Here is a 19,918-nt window from a genome sequence, read left to right as displayed (position 1 = left end):
TCTTTTTTTTTTTCTTTTTTTCTTCCCCCAACAGTGCAACTGGTTTAGTTAGCTGCAGCATTATTTAGAAAATGGCTGGACTGTACATATCTTAACAATAACTGTTGAAGAAGTGCCAAATAATAACCCGAGGCTCCAGACAAACACCTTCTACCAGCTGTTTGATATCAGCAAATTTCTCCCTGTTATTTCCAGTCTTGAAGTCCTCCAAAAGAAATTATTAGAAATTTAAAATGCAATCCATTTGCTATTTTTGCAAACTTGTGTTTGGATTCATGAGAAGGTATACATGCTTCACACTGTTAAATGCTTTCCAGAGAGTGACTTGCATATGCTGAAACAAGATGTGCAGCCCAGGAGTAGATTAATACAAGTAATATGCCAAAGCATAAATTATACTGATAACAATTTTGTAATAATTTTAGCCAAGAAGCATGTTCACAATTAAAAGCCTTAGAACAGGTATCCATGCTTTTCTATTAATTCAACTAATTCAGAAAAAAAGTTCTTTCAAAGAAAGAAAGGGGATTAAAAGATACAGTGACAATTCATCAAGGTGGCACTGAGCTAGCATAAAAGAAAACAAAGGCAGACTTTCAGCCAACTGGCCTCTTCTTGTCCTATGTTTTTCCCACTAGTCAATAAAAATCAATTACTACTTTACTCATGCCATTTGAAACCTACTTGTTCATTGATCTTTTAATCTCCTAGCTAGTAACTGATTTTTCTTTCAACCTTTTTTTGGGTTGTCTGAAATTAAACTGCATTCCTACATACAGATTATACAACGTGAAGCAGCTAATACCTTCATATAACTGAAGAATCCACGAAGGACTTTACCCATCCATATTTGACCTTTTTGCTACAAAAGCTCTAAAAGAGCTAAGTGACAAGTATGATTTTTCAAAAGAAAATCTGTGCAATGACTATAAAAACTACACTTATATTCACAATCTCCTTGTTAAATAGAGCCATCATGGCTCTGTTAGTATTTAACATAAAGAGAATCTCTTTGTGTTACTTATTAATCATTAAAATTAACATATTCATCCATACTAAGAGTGCACTTGGAACTACTGATGCTACAAAATACTGCCTTTCCTCAGTTTAGAAACTGAAGAAAGCTATGTTTTTTGTATTCTGAGTTTGTAGTCTTTTTCCCCTAAGAGTAATATTTCTTTCATAATTGGCCCAACTAAAATGCCTACAAAATCAATATATATTGACACTAGAGAGGCCTCTTAACAGTACAAAAAAAACCCAAACAAAACAATCACCAAGAAAAAGCCTTAATACAGTTGGCACTGTATTGTTTGACTGTGGATGTTGAACATATTTACCTTTACTCTCCTTCTTACCTAATTAGCAGCTACTGCCAAATACTCAATTCTGCATAGATAAGATTACAAGAATTGGGCTACTGAATTATATGCAGTAGCATATGCTATTATATACTATTATATATGCTGCTCTTTTTCAGTGCACAGGAAAAATGTAGAGAAAAAGGAACACATGAATACCAGAATTTTTCATCTGGGAGATCGTAAGATGTCTGAACAATTAATCTCTCTGGAAAAACACTCAACAGCTATGGGCTAAATACTGACAAAATCTGGGTGTTTCAGTATGTCTCCCTGCTCTTACAGGAGGTTCCAAAGCTACTGATGTCTTTAATTCCTGTGGTTTGTACTGATCCAAAAATAGGAAGATCCACCACAACGGCTTAACTTATTTTGAAGAGTTTTCTACTAAGCGCCAGTAAAATATGCGTAAGCACGGTGGGATGCCTGAATTAAATTGTACTTCTTGTTGGAACTGCCACCAGCTGCATCATCTAGACAGTTTTTTAGGTCTTCAAAGCAATTATTACGTAAAATGATTATAGCTGTCAAACCTGGCAATTTACAGATTTAGTATCTCCCAACCTGATTCACCTGAAAGAATGAAGTCAAGGTTTTTAACATCTTAAAGATAAAAGGGACACTTCCTAGGCAACTGCTTGTTTGCGGCTGTGTAACAGATGAAAATAATCCTAGGGAACTCACTAATAGCATTCACTAAAGTTGTAAGGCGATACTGAATATTTCATGCATCCTAGTATGAAGCACCTCATACACTGGTGGCTTCAGCTAGTTACTATTCTTGATAACAAGCATGTCAGTAATAAAAAGTATATGAAAGTGGTACTATCCCACACTGCTAATATATCTGTATTTATTTAAATTAAGTATGTTTAAAAGCAAGCAATACCTGAAAATAGATACAGTATGTTTATGTTAAAGTGATTTCTAATTATAGATCTCTTCCAGGGAAATCAAACCTTTCAAAATGTTTGCTGCTTCTGACACTGAAACGATGATTACAATAAACCCTTCAGTAAAATTTTTCAAAACAACCACACTGTTAGTAGCAATAGTACTTTTCTAACATAAAGCTATCACAGAACTGCTTTTTTATATACTTTGACTTTTTAGAAAGACACTTTGTGTTAAATTTTTATAAACATGTAGCTAAAAAAAAAGGCTGCAGTGAAGAATTTACAAACTAAGGCAATACAGACTGTGAAAGAAAGGAAGTATTATTAAGCCATGTGGAAAAGAAGTACAAAGATAAATAAGCCTCAAGACAAAAAACGTCTGCAAACCAGGATTTGTGCTCTTCCAAACAAGTGTCCTAACCCCTAGAGTACATAAGCTTCCATTTGCCTTCTTTCCTTCAGTCCCATGTCTTTTGTATTTCCATCTTTCAGTGTCAACAAGAAGAAAGAAAATGGCTCTGCACAGATTTTCAGGTTGCTGGTTAAAGGATGCAGAGCAGGCTTTAAATCCCCTCTGGCCCGGAATTTACACATACCTCCCTTTTCTTGTGTGAATGTTATGATCAGCAGGTTATTAAAAAACAAACCAAACTTTTATTATGGATATAGCAGTTAGCTGAATGTAATAAATGTCTTAGATATCTGAAATTGCAGTGGACACAGAAAAAGCACCTGATATGAAAAGCTTAATTAAATTAATTAAATTTAATTTAATTAAAAGTCTGGCAAAATTTCTTTATGGAACTGCAGGCTAAGGGAGTGGGAATATAATGCATTTTTTCCTTGTGGAGAACTGTCCCCTTGCCTACTTGCTTCTTGATCTCCTAAATAAGTTCTTAGCTATAATTTCAGCACAGAATGAGAAGATAAACAGTCTCAGAATAATAGAGAATGCCATATTCAGAAAAATCATGACTACATGTGATACTCTTATTTGTAGTAGACTCATATCCTGAATTCTTTGAATAGATACAAACCAAAACCCTTCAGAATTTTACAATAATGTATTACCTCTGCTTAATACTATTTCAGATACCAAACTCACTGCTCTTTTCTCTAAAAATACATCGTATACCTCAGAACATTCAAGTATCATCAAAAGTAGAAATGGAGAATTAAGAAAAAAATAAAGAACTATTAAAAATATCAGGTTCAAAACAGAAAATCTGAAAACTCCTCTCTATATATGAGTGTGATTAATAATAATGAAAAATGTTCTTTCTTACCAATTCTATGTGACCACATATTAAGAAAAACCCTTTTATCTTTCTTAAGAAAAAAAAAGGGGGGGGGAGCTGTCCAGTGTAAGTGAACTTTCTATTTTCTTACACAAGACATTAAGCTAATATCTATTTAATACATCTTTTGTTGCTTATTAAGTCTTAGGATAAAATAATCACTAGTGTTCCAAAACACGCTGACTTCTCCAGCCTGCAGTCAATACTAAAGTCAGAACTTGGATGCAGGCAGTAAAAAATCCTACAGATTTTTCTTCTTATAACACAGGCTACTACAAGTGCATAAAGCCAGTCTTCTTACTGAATTTCTATAAAATTCTGAACCAAATCTAAGATTTCCATCTTCATCTTTCCCACTATGTAAAAGTTCAATTTTCAGTGAGGCACTTTGGACATACTGAGATGAAGACTGTAGTTATTGTTATGTTTCTCTGAAAACAAAACAGTAAGGAGAAAAAACTTACTACACAAAAGTCAAAGCTTCTTTCTAAGTTGCTCCAAAATTATAAAGTGAACTAAGGACAATCATAAGCCTCCCACCTCCTGCTACAAGCACAAGGTGTGCTTCTTTGGCCTTAACTTTCATGAATATTTAAAACACAATATACCAACTACAGCAAGGTGTTTCTCTTCCTAAGAAGATCATAGCAATTAACAGGTGGTAGCATATGCCTAATGCACTACAGAAATAGATACAGTAGCAGAAACTGGAGGAGCAAAGTCAGTTCTCTAAATAAATGAGAAACAGGTATGAACCACATTAAAGAACTTGTTATCATGTTGTCTTTCTGTTTATCTTGTTGCAAAAAAAATCTTCCAGTCCTTACAAGATATTCACAGCTGTCCTCTGCACCCTTTCTACACTTTTTAACTATTACATAAACCATACTCCAGAACTGTATACTGCAAAGGTGCTACCTTGGCCACATAAGGAAGTAAAATTATTTCCTTATTATAATCACTATTTTTCCTGTTTACAGCACTCCAAAGCTCTTTGACTTCTAACTTACTTCAGCGGGTGCAAATCCACTAGGGGTGTGTGCATGCCCTGTTTTAATCTGATTCACTCTTTCCACAAGGACAATGCAGTTTTGCAACTAATTTGACCAAACTGAAGACCAATCTTAAGCAATTCTGTAGCCACAGGGAAAGTCAAATCATCTTGCTCAACCCTATTGTCTCTCCAAAAAGGATTCATCATCATCCACAGCTATGTGGCTATAAGTGTTTACAAAGGAATTTGGGTCATGGGTTGGGTGGAGAGCAGAACCACCCATTTTAGCAGTAACAGCAGTAAGATTTGCTTAAATCAACTTGGAAAAATCAGGGATAATCTTGACTGTTTAAAAATTAAGTTTCATACAAGGAAGCCTCTGAGAGCAACAGCAAGTTATGGTGTAACTGCCTCCCGGCTCCTTAAGTCAGCTCCCATCCCCATGCTATCATTCCCTCAGTTGTGTCAGCACAACAGTGTGGATGATACCTGAACAAAAGCAGAGATCTGGCTTTTTAAGAAAAATACCAAACCCAAACCAGCAACCTCTTCCAATCTCTTTATTACTATTATAGTATTAAACTGTAGTTTCACTGTGGGGGCAGGAATGAGCAATGGAAAATAGGAATGCTTTAGGCTGCTATTTCTGTTGTAGACCTAATCTTACGAAACCATAGCTTAATTATACCTAGGTTCCTATTCGAACTATTAATACTGTGCATTAAATACTGTAACGTGCTTCAGTTATTCATACTTCTGTTTCACAATCTTTGGTATTTTCCTAGATTTTAAGTGGCATGCTATATGATCTGTTAATTACACAGATGACAGATAGGGTAAAGTTTCATCTAATTTAGCCCTCTAATACTTTCTGTCAGTGTTCAGTAGTCTACTATCAAAGGACTCTTCTTACTATGGGAGAAAAAAAACTTTATGTAGACAGAAGACTGTCCTTATTGCCAATTATGACTCCAACAACTTAACTGTTAATACAAAGAAAAAATGAAATTTATGAAAAAATTAAGTCATTCTATGGTACAGAAACCACTAGTACTACTACTAATACTCTGAGGGTGTATTTGGGACTTCTGGGGTTTTTATTTTGTTATGCAAATATCTTACTATACACTTGAAGACAAGAAGTAGAGCATGAAACCATCACAATTATTTTTGATGCTGTATTGCATACAACAGACAAAAGTTAACTTTTAGTTTCCAAATAACTGTTAAAAAACATAAGCATGTTTAAAGTATTCTAAATTGTTTAGGATGTTCTGACCCTTTTTAAACAAAACACAGGACACACTTTGAAGGTGCATTTGTAAACAAATATGAAGTTACTTCAAATTATAATGAACTTACCTGTGAGCTGGAATTCTGCGATCACCAGCAACTAACACCACATCACATAGCTGTTTGTGCCTGAGATAATTCTCCATCTTTTTAAAAGTTTGTTCAGCGTGGTTGAGAGCCTGAAAAAATTCATCTGAGCTACACGGCTCCATAGTTTGACAAGATGATAAAGTATGACTGCTGTTGGAGGTTCTGCTGAAGACAATAACAGAAATCTTAGTTCACACAATATTAAGGTGCAGCAATTCTATCTACAGATGATAAAATAAAAATCACATGTGACTTTAAAAATGACATACATGATATGTTTTAATACCTATTTCCTGCAATTTTATTTCTCTTCATATTCATACTTTCTCTCTTCCTCCAAACCTAATCTAAACCCTTGTGAAAAAGGTACAATCATTTAATGTTGTACTCTTCAACTAACAGACACACAAAGATAAGTCCAGTAATCTTATCTATAGCATTGTCAGATGGTTAGGAAGAACAGCCATCAACCAAGACTCTGCGAACTGAAAAAGCAATGGAAAGATGCAACAAGGAGTCAAACCTCTCCCTGCCACATATTTTAAAGTCCTACTTCACACCTATGTTAAAGTCTTGCTTCACACTTAGCCTAAGGTGGCTAGAACAAAACTCAGCATATATGGAGCTAGTGAAAGAGTGTGCGCATGCAGGGGAAAAAAAACCATCACGAAACACATCAATATACTACCACTCCTACTCCATGAAGCCTTGTGTGTCTGAAATGAGATCTAGCACAGTAGAAGCCAACACAGGGGAAAAGCAAGGGTGGATGGGGAGAAAAGTTATTCCTGTCCATACACACAGCAGCTTGGGAGAAAAGAGGAACGGAGAAAATGTAAAAGAAATGCACGGGCCTAGCACATATAAAGGAGATTAATTCTAATTTTGTACACTGAGGGAAGCACCTTTTTTTGCTCACAGTTCTTTAACTGACTACTACTTACTTTTCCACAATGCAGGCAACTTATAAAATACTCTGGACCTACCATAACATTTGGAAGGACATGGATTCACAAGATCTGCATCCAGACCCCTGCTTTCACAAAGATGGCATGAACTCAGGCAGCATGCTCAGGGCTAAATCCACCAAGAGACTTAGCTCAGTCCTTAGCCTACCATATTCATGTCAAGACAGAGCTCCTCAAAATCAAAGTCTAAATTTTCAGCAGAAGATGTTCTGTAAAGGTGTTTTTTGGTTTTTTTTTTTTTGTGGGGGTATTTTTTTTTTCCCCGCATGTGCCCAGATAGCTAAAAAGACCAAGCAATTTGGCACTTAATTCAAACCTAAATCTAGTAATGGATCAGAAATGAGATACCTGCCTACCTACTTCCCTTGGAGGACTTTATCTTACATGTGCTCTCTGAAGCTGTGGTTAGCCATTTATTTAAGCTGTGTCAGCTTCTCACCCCCAGTCAGTCACTTGTTCTGCTCCACCACTGGCCCTCTGACAAGCTGGAAGAAGTATTCTTTGTGGCCATTTTGGAAACTGAATCAAGGAACTCATATATGTGAAAAATATAACCATGTAACCATAAAAAACATTACATTGGCAAAACTAGGTGGCATTCTCACAGTGAATGAGCAAGAAGTACTCAGGGAAAGCAACTCTTAAATCAGCAATCCTGCAAAAGAAACAGAAGTGGAAAGAACAGGGTGCTGGTCAACAAGAAAATGCTTAGGAAATTCTTGTTCCCTATCACAATTTATCACATCCTCAACTGTATTGATCCAGGTTGGGGTTTTTTTTGGTTGAACCATATTTTAACCCAGATTCCTCAAATTGACCCCATTAATAATGATAAAAAAACCCATGATATCAGGGATTTGATTTACATTACAACCTCACAAAGAGTTATGCAGATAGAACTGAAGAACCAACAAACTAGTATGGAGAAGGAAAAAACTTTCTAAGCCAGCACTTTGCTGGACCACATCCTCACTAGAGCTATTGCCAGCCCCAAGACTGCACACGTGTACATTCTGCACAGAACTCTGTGGCAGTCAGCAGTCTTGTTCAATAAAGAAAAATAATTGCAGTGGTGTCTGTTTTCCACTACCCATGATAAAGCACTTATTCAGGACACAGAGCCAAGCTTAGTTCTTCCCCTCACCTGAAGAAGTTCAACCCTACACCTGTCCTCTAGCCAGTAACTTATAAACCATTTTCTATAAGGGAGGAAAAGGAGAAGGAAAGAAAGATTAAGCTTCAGTGGCCCATGAAGAGAACATGAAAGAGGCAGTCTAACAGTTGAGGTACTTGCAAAAAAGGAAAGATATAGCTTCAAGGGCTATTTATGCCTATTACCCAATGACTGGTTATGAAAAATTCAAATCTCCCTCCTTCCCCAAACTGTTTTACGAATCTGTTTCCCAGTTCAGTTTGCCACAGACATGACAGCTTGGGAGAATACACAAGCAAGGGAAGAACAGAGGAATGGAAGGACCTGCTCTTCTCTCTCCCAGCAGTAGTACTGAAGTGCCTTCCAAAATTCTTGGCCTACATCCCTTCCACGTAAAGAGAGGAAACCTGGGTATCTTACGCTGACCTGTGAATCCCATGCTCAAAGCAAACACCCAGCTGCAAGGTCCTGCAGCTCAGAGTATCAAAGCAGCTCTGCTCCTTTTGGATGTGGCTCTCGACTCAAATTTATCTTTAGGTATAGTATGAATTTTGCCTCCCATAGGCTAGAGGTATTGCTACTTCTGCACACCTCACACATACTACTAAGAAAATTACATTAACAACTGAGGCTGTCAGTGCATGAGATAAGTGTACCAAAGAACCCTTTCTGCATGTTCCTTTAAGATTAAGATTTAAGATAGTATTTGTAACACATCAAGTAGAAATATTATTAAGAGTCGTAGAACATTAGTCCGTAGGGTTTCCTTTTTGTATTCTTAAACTTCAATCACACTTTTCTTGGTCTTTCTTTTCTTTCCCTATTTATGTCAAAAAAATCCTATCTAGCACTGACCAATTTTTATTAAGTATCGTACATTTTCAGGATGATTGTAAAAATATAAGTTACTCTAAGGACAAGGTCTTTCCCATGCTAGTTGCACATTTTACTATCCTGGTGACAAACATTCATATACTAAAGATGCCAGCTTTCTTCAACTTCTCTGTCTAATAAAGAATTTATATGAGTATGCCTTTTGAAATCAAAATTATGTATAAGCCATGGTATAAAACAATTCATTTTTAAAGGATTTTATTTATTGAAGTAGGATGTTTGGAATAAGGAGCTCTGCCCAATATAACAGTTAATTGCTTCATTGCTTTGCAATTAACTGGGCTAGTAAAGTGGGATAAACGAGTTTCAAAAGTAAAAGCATATATGGTGATGACAACCGGAGAGCTGAATTCACAGCTCTCCTTCTGCTGTTGTTTCAGGCTTCATTGTTGTAGCTTAAACAAAGCCACAGCACAGTTTTCAATATAAAAACAGACCAAACCATAACATACACAAGCCTTCTTTCCTCCAACTTTTACTAAACTCTCTCAAAAGAGGGGCATTGGTGTTTTTCAAATTTTATGGGGGAGAAGCACAATCAGTTCCTATTAACAGGATTTGTATTTTAATTATTTTAAAGCATTGAGATTAATTTTAAAGGAGGAGTTACAATGGTTATTTTATAGCAATCACACATATTAGTTAACAACCTACGAATTTCAATGAGTATTAACCTTGGCTATAACAAAGGTTGCAAAACTTTTTTCAAGTATTTTATTGTATGCATTTTAAATTATTCTTAGGAAGGCATCTTTTAGGTTAAATGTCTGCATGCTTGTCTTTGAAATAAAAAAGCAGCAATGAAGACTTCATTATGACCAAGAATAAAATAAAATACACATTTCAAACTATTCATTTTGGAACAGAGACAGAGGAACAAAATCCAAAATTTGAAATTATTTTTAAAATATTTTTTCTGAAAAATTGTATAAAGTTCTGTCGGAAAAAATTATCTCTGAAAATTATGTGTAAATTCACTCATATTTAAAACTGTTCACGATCAGCTCACCTAATTTAGCTGTAACCTCATCTGTACTTCTAAAAAAGGCCAACTTCTCCACGAGATAATATGAAATCCTATGAACCTGCAAAAATGTAGTTTTACTGCAAGATAAGAGTGACATGGTTAGATCAAGGGTATGTAGTACAGATGCTGACCTTATATATAAGTACCACCTTGTCTCTTCTAACCTTTTGCAGCAAGTAACAGCTTATTTCCTTGCATTAAAAAGTCACATTTCTTTTGACAGAAGCAACATGTTGAAGTGCAGCTTGTTTCCAGAGCCTTGACTGGACAAAGGAGTCAGGCAGCATTACAACAGCATTTCTGTCTGCAAAATCTTGATGGAGAAAATACCCCAAATATACTGCTACTATGTCGACTCAACCAGCTGGTTCACAGAATCAACAAATGAAGTCTGTTTTTCAAAAGATTTCTATGCCTTGTCTCCTTTTCCCACTCCATCTACCACCACAAGTCTAGCTCTTCTCCTTTCCCCTCAATTCGTTAAGGCATTGCCTCCCTAGGCAAGAGACAGCAAATAATGTGACTAACAGGAAGCTGTGCTGCGCAGCCAGCTTTGCAGCAGATGAATTCTACCCTTTTTCAGCGAAGGCAATAAGCTGGGTTTCCCTCCACTAACTAGCTGCCATTTGTGAGGAGTGACGTTATCTTTGAGACTTCTGCCTACCCTCACATTAAGATAAAAACGGCCCATGTGTTTTAAAGCTACCAGGGAAATGGCAGAGGTGATGCAGAACACAACTGCATAAACTTGTTCCCTTTAGGAAACCAAACGAAAAGCAAATGCTCTATCCACACTACTAAAATTTGCAGGTGGCACTATACACTGACCCAAAAGGCTTTCATAGATACACTGAAAATGGTGCAAAATGGGAACTGGAGCAAGAATAACCTGTGCATAGAATTGGCTTCTGTTTTACATATGTTTCTCTAACACAAACTGGGTGTAGATGAAAGCATTAGTACTAGTAAACACTGGCAAAACTGTAGAGATGGGAAAAAATACCTTTTTTTTCTCCTCACTACTATGTTTCCAGTGAACACCACTTTGTTTCCCAGAAAATGAAGTAACTGACATCAACATCTTAAATCTGAATTCATGCATAAAGAATATTAACTTTATAAGTGACATGTAAATAAACAGAAAATCAACAAACCAATATAGACATCTCAATGTATACAGATATTTAAAAAAAGTAAGTATCCTGACATTTCAAAGAAGAAAAATAGTAAAAATCCTAGTTTTATTCACACCTCAAAAGGTTCAAAATAATAAAAGAGGTTTAGAGATAAGTGATGAAAATCATTAAGTATGTGCAGGAAAATGGGTGTGACGGCCTTGTGTTTAGAGAAGACAATAAAAGGAAGAAAAATAATGCATAGTACCTCTGACTATAAATTACATGCTCCTGTTTACATTCTTGTAATGCAAACCCAAGAATAACGTCAATTAAATCAAAAGCCAGTGTTTGACTGATCAAAGCGGAACTCCGCAATCATAAATGAAGCGTATGGAATTTACTCTAGCAAATCACCAATAAGTTTCACCAGTAAGTTTCACTACTGTTCAAAACCAGCGAAGGGATTTATTCTCTTAGTAGAACAGACAAATCTCCAGTAGCTGGACTTCCTAACTAAAAAAAAAAAAAAATCCTATGCAGCCAAAAGGTAAGTTAATTGTCTACTTTGAGACAGGACACCGCATTTGCTATACTGCGTAACAAACCCATGATCCCAAGGTATTTTTTTTGGTAATAATATAATTAGAAGATCTGTTGCAATTTCAAGTCATCTTTAGGCTAGGGTAGTCAATTGTTTAGATCATACACATTAGAGATGATGGAGTATGTCTCCCCTTGGACAAATTAGGATACATATTAAGATACAGCTTTTGCATTTTTAAACACATCTTAATTTCGCAACTTTCTTGCTGCATTAAGATGGCTTCCTGCATTGCAGTTTTTACAATGTTTCGAAATAGTTTTAAAAATATTTTTTCAACAATTTGGTTGTTTACACTGCTGTCTTCAAGCTACCTGACATTTTATTGCACACAGAGACCAGAACACAACTTACTGAAATAATAATATGCCAGCTTTTATGCCAGCTTCCATGATTTTATATTATACTTTGTAAGGAGTAAAATATTTCCTTCTTCAAAGTTAGTAAGACAAGAACCTCAGCTGCAGAGAATGGAGTTTGTTGAAAAGAAGGATGCTGAAAGGATTCTTGGAAAAAGCAAGCAATGGTAAAAATCAGGACACTCTTCCAAAAGCTGGGAAGAGCATAAATAAAAGGAGGAAGCCATAGATGGTAACAACAAAGACTGCTAAAAATCCATAGTGTATCATAATTCAAGATAAGAAAAGACAATGGAAAGAGGACAAAAGTGAAGTGAAGAGACTGAAGAGCACAGTAAGGCTACACATGCATGTGAACTTGAGGGCTAGTGATTTACCCTATGCTAGATAAAAGAATTATAGCAATAGCCAGAACTACAGTCTTGCAATCAAAAGGCACAGGTTCAAGCAAACACAAATATATCTGCATTAACCTTAATCTAACTAGCATGAGTAACAACGGACATGAGAAGCTGGCACACAGACTCCAGTGTTACCTATGCTAGCCCAACAAAGACACGTATACACAGCCTGCTAAGCCAATACTAGCGCATCTTCAGTTGTTTCTAATTCTGCTAAGAAATAATGTAAGCATGTTTCATTGCAGCTAGACCTTTGATTATAGCACTGACATTTCCTGTCTTACTTCTAAGAGATGCCTTGGATTTGGTGCAATGAATTCTCATACCCACACAAATGTCACCAGTAACATGCATTCTGTCTGGAAAACAACTACTTAGACTACCTCATGATACCTCTACATTGCAGTGTGATCGAGAAGTGCAGTAGTACAAAACCATACCTGACAGAGCTTTAATGTAGTCAAAGCATGTGACATTTTTGATCATGTGATGATCAGTGATTATGATCATCTTGGATGGAAGACCATTTCATCCAAATAAATAGCTGGAATTCCCTGTGGCTTTGCAAAGTCAGTGCTGAAGCCTTGTTACCTTATCTTCATTACAACATCTACTGTTCAAGCTTACTAGATTAAATCTGCCTCATATATGCTATATAACTGTGCTGCACTAACCCTTTTCAAATGTGCATAGACATAAACCAAGTGAAGATGTAAAAAGCACAGAGGAAAATGAAATAATTTTAGCAGTAGCATGGAAAAAAAGAAATGAGAAGGCTAGAGATTCTCCCCTGTAAAACAACTTGTCTTTCAATAACAAAGTTTCTTATTTTTGTCTAATTCATGCATATATCTAGCAAAAAATGCTCTTTTTATAGTTTTTCAGTTAAGTTCAAGTATCATACTACTATCATGCCACAATTAGGGAATGTATCCACTGTCCTTACTTGACAGTTTGCATTATTTTGTGACAGGAGATACACAGAAATACACAGCACAACTGGGGGTCCTAACGAACTTACAGCCTCAAAGGTCAGTAAGACTGAGCTGAAAGAAAAGACTTATCAAAGGTTTCTGTAGACTGAAAACGGGGGGGGCGGGGGGGGAAGACTTAGATTGGAAGTTACAACATCCTAACTCCAAGACTGTTCATACAGAGCAATACTGCAGAGTAGCTACCATCCGGTACATTCAGGCCTTGTCTTAAAATCAATTACAGACATCTTACTAAACTGTTTGAGGTTAGGACAACTAATGAATTCTGAAATATTGCTTGTATTTAATGTTCAAATATAAATACACATTTTATATTATATTTTAATACATTTCCATACTTCAATCTACAGTAAACTAATTCCAATATTTTAATGTATGCCTGGGTGAAATGAACCAGATACGATACCCTGCATACTAGGTATGCTCTAGGTATTTTTAGCTTGATATCCACTGTGCCTTCAAGGTCTGTAGACTGCTGCTAAGGCACCCACAGAAAGTTAAGAAAAAGAAATCTATTGCTAATAGGCTTAAATTTGCTATACAAGAGTCTGCACAGCTGTTGGAAAATTTTAAAAAGTGTACAAATCCAAAATGATGACCATCACCTCAGGAATGTAGGAGAGTTAACAAACAGCAGCAATAGAAGAAATCTAGGAGACGAAAACCAGCAAAAGAATTCAAGTCTGACTGGCCCAGTAAACAATCATTCAAGCTAAAGCTGGTTACAAACAACACATAGGAGTATGTGAACAGCATTATAGCAGACTAGCTCTGATCCCTGAATCCGGATGATCTGTTTGCATCTCAGATGCAGCCTTTGTCAAAGATCTGGTATTAAACTTGGAATTTGCTTATTCCGTATGCCATCAAGCTCTATACTAATAACAAACGAATTCTACAGTGGCTCTCCTCTACATGAATCACGTAATGATCTAAAGCTTTCATAATGACAAAGACCTGATTTAAATGCTATTCTACCTGTGCTATATGACATGGCAAAGAGGAAGGATGATTAATAAACACAAAGCAGTAGAGCTGCTTCTGTCACTTCATGCTTTTAGGGCTTGTAACTGGGCAATAAGTTAGAGGAGTAAAGAAGTAAGGTAACTCCATAGCTTCTACAAAAGTTTAAAAAAAAGGATTTTTTCATACACGCAATTTGTTTTTAATTGAGGTTTTTCATAGGGGAAAAGCACCCTTTGAAAACTACATAGATGAAAGTGTTGGTTTTTTTTTTTCCTCAAGTCAATAGATAAGAAGCTATATTTTAGACTAATAAAAAAAGACCATTTAATTAAGTTCTTAACATCAGAAAAATTCCAGCTGTTAGGCAGACTTATAAGCTGTTGGGCAGACTACATACATTCTTAAAGCGAGTGAACAAAACATGGTTTAAGTACAGTCTCCCCATGAGACTAGAGATACAGATAACAATACAAAGCAAGTTCTTACATTACCATTAGTTACATATTAAATTGTACCAATGCTGAACTCAAAATTTATCTAAAATATTTATTTTAAAGCATGAAAGTAAAACACTAGCAAGAATTACAAGACAATAAAGGAATTACAAATAACTCTAGATGATACAGATGATTAAGCACATAATTAAAAAGATACTTCAAATTTACTAAGTTCAAATCCTACGTGCATTGCCTGTAGTATACAACTCCACCTGCAAAAAACCCAAAAAACACAACACACCCACCCAAAAAACCCCCAATGCTATATAGACTTCTCACACCCCCTAAATAGGTATCTGCAGTTCTCCAATTCTACAAAGTAACAAATTAGTTTTTTCATATGTAAGTTCTTCTCCTACAATTAAGGACAAATATGTAGTAATTTCAATCTACACATTTATCTCTTAAAATTACATGTTTTTTCTACACAGATTGCCTTGCTATGGTGAGAATATCCTATTTGGGGTAATACTGTACATAAAAATTTCACATCACGAGTAGATGTTGCTGAAATGGAAGGTGATGTTACACCTATATCATATATATTATCCAGTGACACAGGTATTTAAAAATTCATACCTGAAAATCAGTTAAAATAGGACCTCTTCAGAGATATGTTATTTATAGCTATATAGTTGTTGCAGCACAGTAAGACTGCTGTTTCAAAGCATCAGTATGCAGGATTTCCTTTCCCTGTAATTCCAGTACTTTTGCCATTCAGTGATAAAAGCAAATAGACTGTGTTGACTCCTGAGCGTTTTTACCCTCCCTCCTTTCCTTGAATCTTTAAAGGTTATATAAACCATATATAGTCAGTGTTTATATTATAGACTACCTTGCCCTTGCACTAAATGGATTCTTCTCCTAGGGAATGCAAAACACTAAACCTGCTATAACTAGATTGACCTGTCTTTAATAGTCTTTATTAAATAGCGTACCCTTTCAAATAGCCATACTTTCTGAAATGCCTTATCATCATAAAGTTATCTTAAAAGCGAGAAAGCAAACATGATAAAATTTACTTGAAATGGTAAGCTAACTATTATGCACTACGTGCACTATAAAACAGGAAAAATACTTTTAGTAAAGAACGGCTGACTTAAGCAGTAAAAGGAAATAAAAGAATTAAACTGATACTTAACTTGCCTACTTTACAACAACTGGTAAACACCTGTCATTTAAGAACAAATTTTACAGTTTCGTCTTTAGTAAAGATATGTAAGAGAAGAACACCAAAACATCTTTATAGATACAATAAAACCATTTTTTCTTTTTAAGCTAGATACACAGTTTAAGACACCTGGGCAGATAACTGCAATCACTTTAAAGCACAAATTGGTTGGCTTTCAACAGATGATTATTTTTTTTCCTTCAAGTTGCACATGCACAAGAAAAAAAAAATCTGTTTCATAGTCTAAGTATTTTTTACAGTTTCATCTCCCTCATTTATAGAAACATGTGGAAACATCAGATAAGAGTCACAAGAAGCTTACATTTTCATAGTTTTCTCCTAACAGGCATGGGACTAATCCTCAGCATAACTAAACAATCAGTGTCACTTCAAAATAATTTAGAAAGCATCCTGTAACATTACCATGTAATGGACAATACCTTGTTCTTAGCAGCATGTACTTGGTATACTATTTAAAACACAAGTGAGTGCATCCACATTTGCACTTTATTTATTCACATTGACTAAAGCTGACTTTTAAAAAGGTCCTAGTAAACACACAGAACCCTGATTATAAATCATTTTCTGTTTCTGATGCACAGCAGCTGCTAGGTTTCTGAAGCATTTTAATCTAGAATAAAGGCTAGCCTAGATATGCACGCTATCTGTAAACATGAAATGAAAACACATTTCTCACAATAGGAAAGTAATAATTAACCTGCATGAACTGCTGTCCGATTCATTTTCTTCTTCACTTGCTCTATCATCTGTTTCTTGTCTGTCAAGCCAACGTGCACCTCCACAGTCTTCTGCTGAGAATTCAAATGTAGGGATTTCTGAGGTGGATGCCATTGGCCAAGCAGGTGAATTCTGGAAATCCTGTTGGCTGGACCTTCTGTAACCAACTGATGCTAAAGGTAGGTTACCCGAATCTAAAAACTTTGTGCCACCAGTTGTTACATTTTGTCCTCTATTCCAGAAGCCTCCCTGGTGGTTTTCAATCGCGGAGTTAGGGGCTGATGCCTGATGACCAAACCACCTCCATCTGATTTTTAAAATCTGCTTCACGTCAAACTCTTTACGAGAACCAGACATCCTTAGTGAAAGCCAGTGATCGTCTAGGCAACAGGGTAAGAAGCAGCACACATAAAAGATTTGTGCACCCAACCAAGACAAGAGAAACACATGCTCTGCCTGTCTGTGGCAAGCAGATTTTCTACAGAAGGAGGAGAGAAAGCATTGCATTCATATAAAAAAGGCTTCTTTAATGGTATGTCATTTGAATATAAACAAAAGGCAATAGACGGTGAAAAATCCTGAGATAAAAAGAGGAGGATAAAACAATCACCTCAATCAGGAAAAATGCTAATCAGTTTACCCTAAAAGCTCCAAGGCTGTTTCTGTTGCTCTCCTCTGACCATTAGCTTTCAAAAACACCAAACAGTATTCATTAAAGCCCTTTCAAGAGCTGAATACCACCCCCTTTTCTTAAACCACAAATGACAGAGAATGTAATTCCTGTACTGCATCTTAGAATCTCTACTTCTTATTCTGTTAACTCTTGCTACTACAGAGGGGGGGGAAAAAAAACAAAAACAAAAAGCAAATTAAATTCTTCCTGCACTGCTACAGAATAAATTTACAGAAAAGACTTAAAACCAATCCAAAGATAACTGATTATGCTGGGGAGAAACTGAACTGTAAACATTTTTTTCCCATTACAGGACATGCACTAACTTAAAAAGGACAAGAACAGCCTGGAAGGCTCAAGGGACTAGTACTGGGTTATAGAGTCTTTCATCTTGATGTGCTTTGATTCAAATCTAGGTCTGCAGTAACTGAAAATTTCTATCTGAAATGAGCTAATGGTTTCCATTCACTTACACATCACTAAAAGCAAAAGCAAGAAAGAGCTAACTGGTCACTATCCAAGACACCAGACACACCCCCTCAAAATAGACAACAAAAGATGACAGCTCAAAAGGCTTCTTTCTGATCATAGACAATCAGCTGTTCCAGATCAGGATAAAAGTACTGTGATGGAACAGTGAAAAAGAGATGCATACTTTTGAGACAGAATTCCCTCTAGATAGGTAATTTACGTAATGTATTAAAATATCCAACAAAAGTTTTTACTTGAATGAGGAAGAGAAAGCCAAAAGGACAAAACACACAATGACCAATTTACGTCTCCTATGAAAACCAGCCTATTTCCTCTATGACATATGGAGCCAATTAGGTATAAAATGCTGAGACCCCTTCCAATCACATGCAAATAGTAATAACAATTTTAGAACAACAGAGAGGCACTGGATTTTATCAGTCTTTGATAAACAGATCTAGTTTTCAATCTTCACAGTTCAGTTAGTCTGTTCAACTCTCCAAGATACATATGCAACAAATTTATAAGAAATGCTTCTTTTCTACCTACAGTTTTCATCAAAAGTGAAAGTCACTGTCCCTCAGATGAATATTATGAGCTACAAAAGATGTGATCTTGTAATCACAATACCTGCAGTGTTCTTTAAAACAGGTTATATGCAGAGTCCATACGAAAAGTTAAACAGTGCCCAATTTCACCACCCAAAAAACAAACGCTCCATTTCATACTCAATGCCTGGAGTAAATCGTGCTATTTTCTTGGGAACCACAATGCTGAAAGTGCTAGTTTTACCCTGGAAAGCTCACCCATCATTGCTCAGAACACAGTTATTTATAAAAGTGCTTCTCAGAAATGCTAGCAAAGCTCATTTCTATAGAAACAGCATTCCAGCTGTTCTCTACAAAGAGATGCTGCATTTCAGAATGTGTACCTTGCCAGCATCCTGGCCTACCAGAAGCTATATACCAAGGCCTTTGCAGCATGTCCAAAAACCAGCTGGAAGATACTTGGAAGGTGAGGTGATTAAGTAGGTAAATACACAAAGTTGTTGCCATCTTTGCTGGGGATTTCATTTAAACACAGACAAACAGCAAAATATTTAAGAAGGATAATGATTTAATATATCAGCATAAAAATTGTACAGATGTTTAACCAAAATGACATACAGACCCTACTCATCTTGTACACATACAGCTAATTGTTAAAAGCTTAACTGCAGTGTTCAAACACCATCATTTGTGTAACTGCAAGTTGGGTGAAACTACAGTACAGCTTAAGAAGTAATTACAAAATGGCATCTTTTTATTTATCCTCTCCTTATATTTTGTGTTGGTGTCAGGTGTTCATCATGGGTGGAGAAGCAGGACAAGCGAGTGGTGTATTTGTTAACATTCATCATAGCAGCATTATTTTAATTACTCATTTAACTATGAAAAGTAAGCTTTAAATACCTTTATTTCTGCTGGTATGGCAAATCCATTATACATAAGGACTGACCTGGATTCTCTTTCTTGTATAACAGACTCATTTAAAATTCAAACTGTCCCAGTACAAGTCTACTAAGACAATGGCAGATTTGCCGATTCTACTGCTTCTTCAGCACTTTCTTATGACTTACTGGGAAATACAGCCTAATTACTGCTTTTCTTCAGCTGTGAAGCTATGGGTTCAAACAGAGATTAGAAAACAAGATGTGCTGTAGTTTTAAGAGACCAAAACATAAAACTGTTTTCTATTTTCTTTCATTTTTCTAGATTATACAAACTTTCCAAATTACAGTTCGAAGACAGACTGCATAAATATCTAAAATGTTTCTCTGTTTCATATAAATTAGATACGAGTTTGTATTACAAATGACAAGATGAGACAAGTGCCACTTAATTCTTCAGTTTAAATTGATAACATTGCTCAGAAATAATTGAGGGACTCTTCTTGTGCTGGACAATCTTTATTA

At 35.9% G+C, this 19,918-nt stretch overlaps 1 protein-coding gene across 10 annotated transcripts in view; it reads right to left on the bottom strand.

Annotated features, from left to right (window-relative positions):
- KLHL5 (kelch like family member 5) overlaps positions 1-19,918 on the bottom strand; it is a 62,455-nt gene that overhangs the window by 25,835 nt on the left and 16,702 nt on the right. For 2 of the 10 annotated variants that reach the window (XM_072862352.1, XM_072862357.1), the window contains exons 3-4: positions 9,957-10,051; positions 5,912-6,097 (exon numbers count right to left, since the gene is read on the bottom strand). In XM_072862352.1, coding sequence (XP_072718453.1) covers positions 5,912-6,054 — 143 coding nt within the window. In that variant the 5' untranslated portion in view covers positions 6,055-6,097; positions 9,957-10,051. Of the gene's footprint in view, positions 1-5,911; positions 6,098-9,956; positions 10,052-15,490; positions 15,547-16,800; positions 17,193-19,918 lie in introns of those variants that run through there. The other 8 variants (XM_072862351.1, XM_072862356.1, XM_072862355.1 and 5 more) reach the window with 6 other exon arrangements.

Source organism: Ciconia boyciana, chromosome 5 (genome assembly GCF_034638445.1).
Source record: "Ciconia boyciana chromosome 5, ASM3463844v1, whole genome shotgun sequence".
NCBI classification, from domain to species: domain Eukaryota; kingdom Metazoa; phylum Chordata; class Aves; order Ciconiiformes; family Ciconiidae; genus Ciconia; species Ciconia boyciana.
Note: the sequence above shows the minus strand (reverse complement) of the source record. Positions and strands in the feature narration are given on the sequence as shown.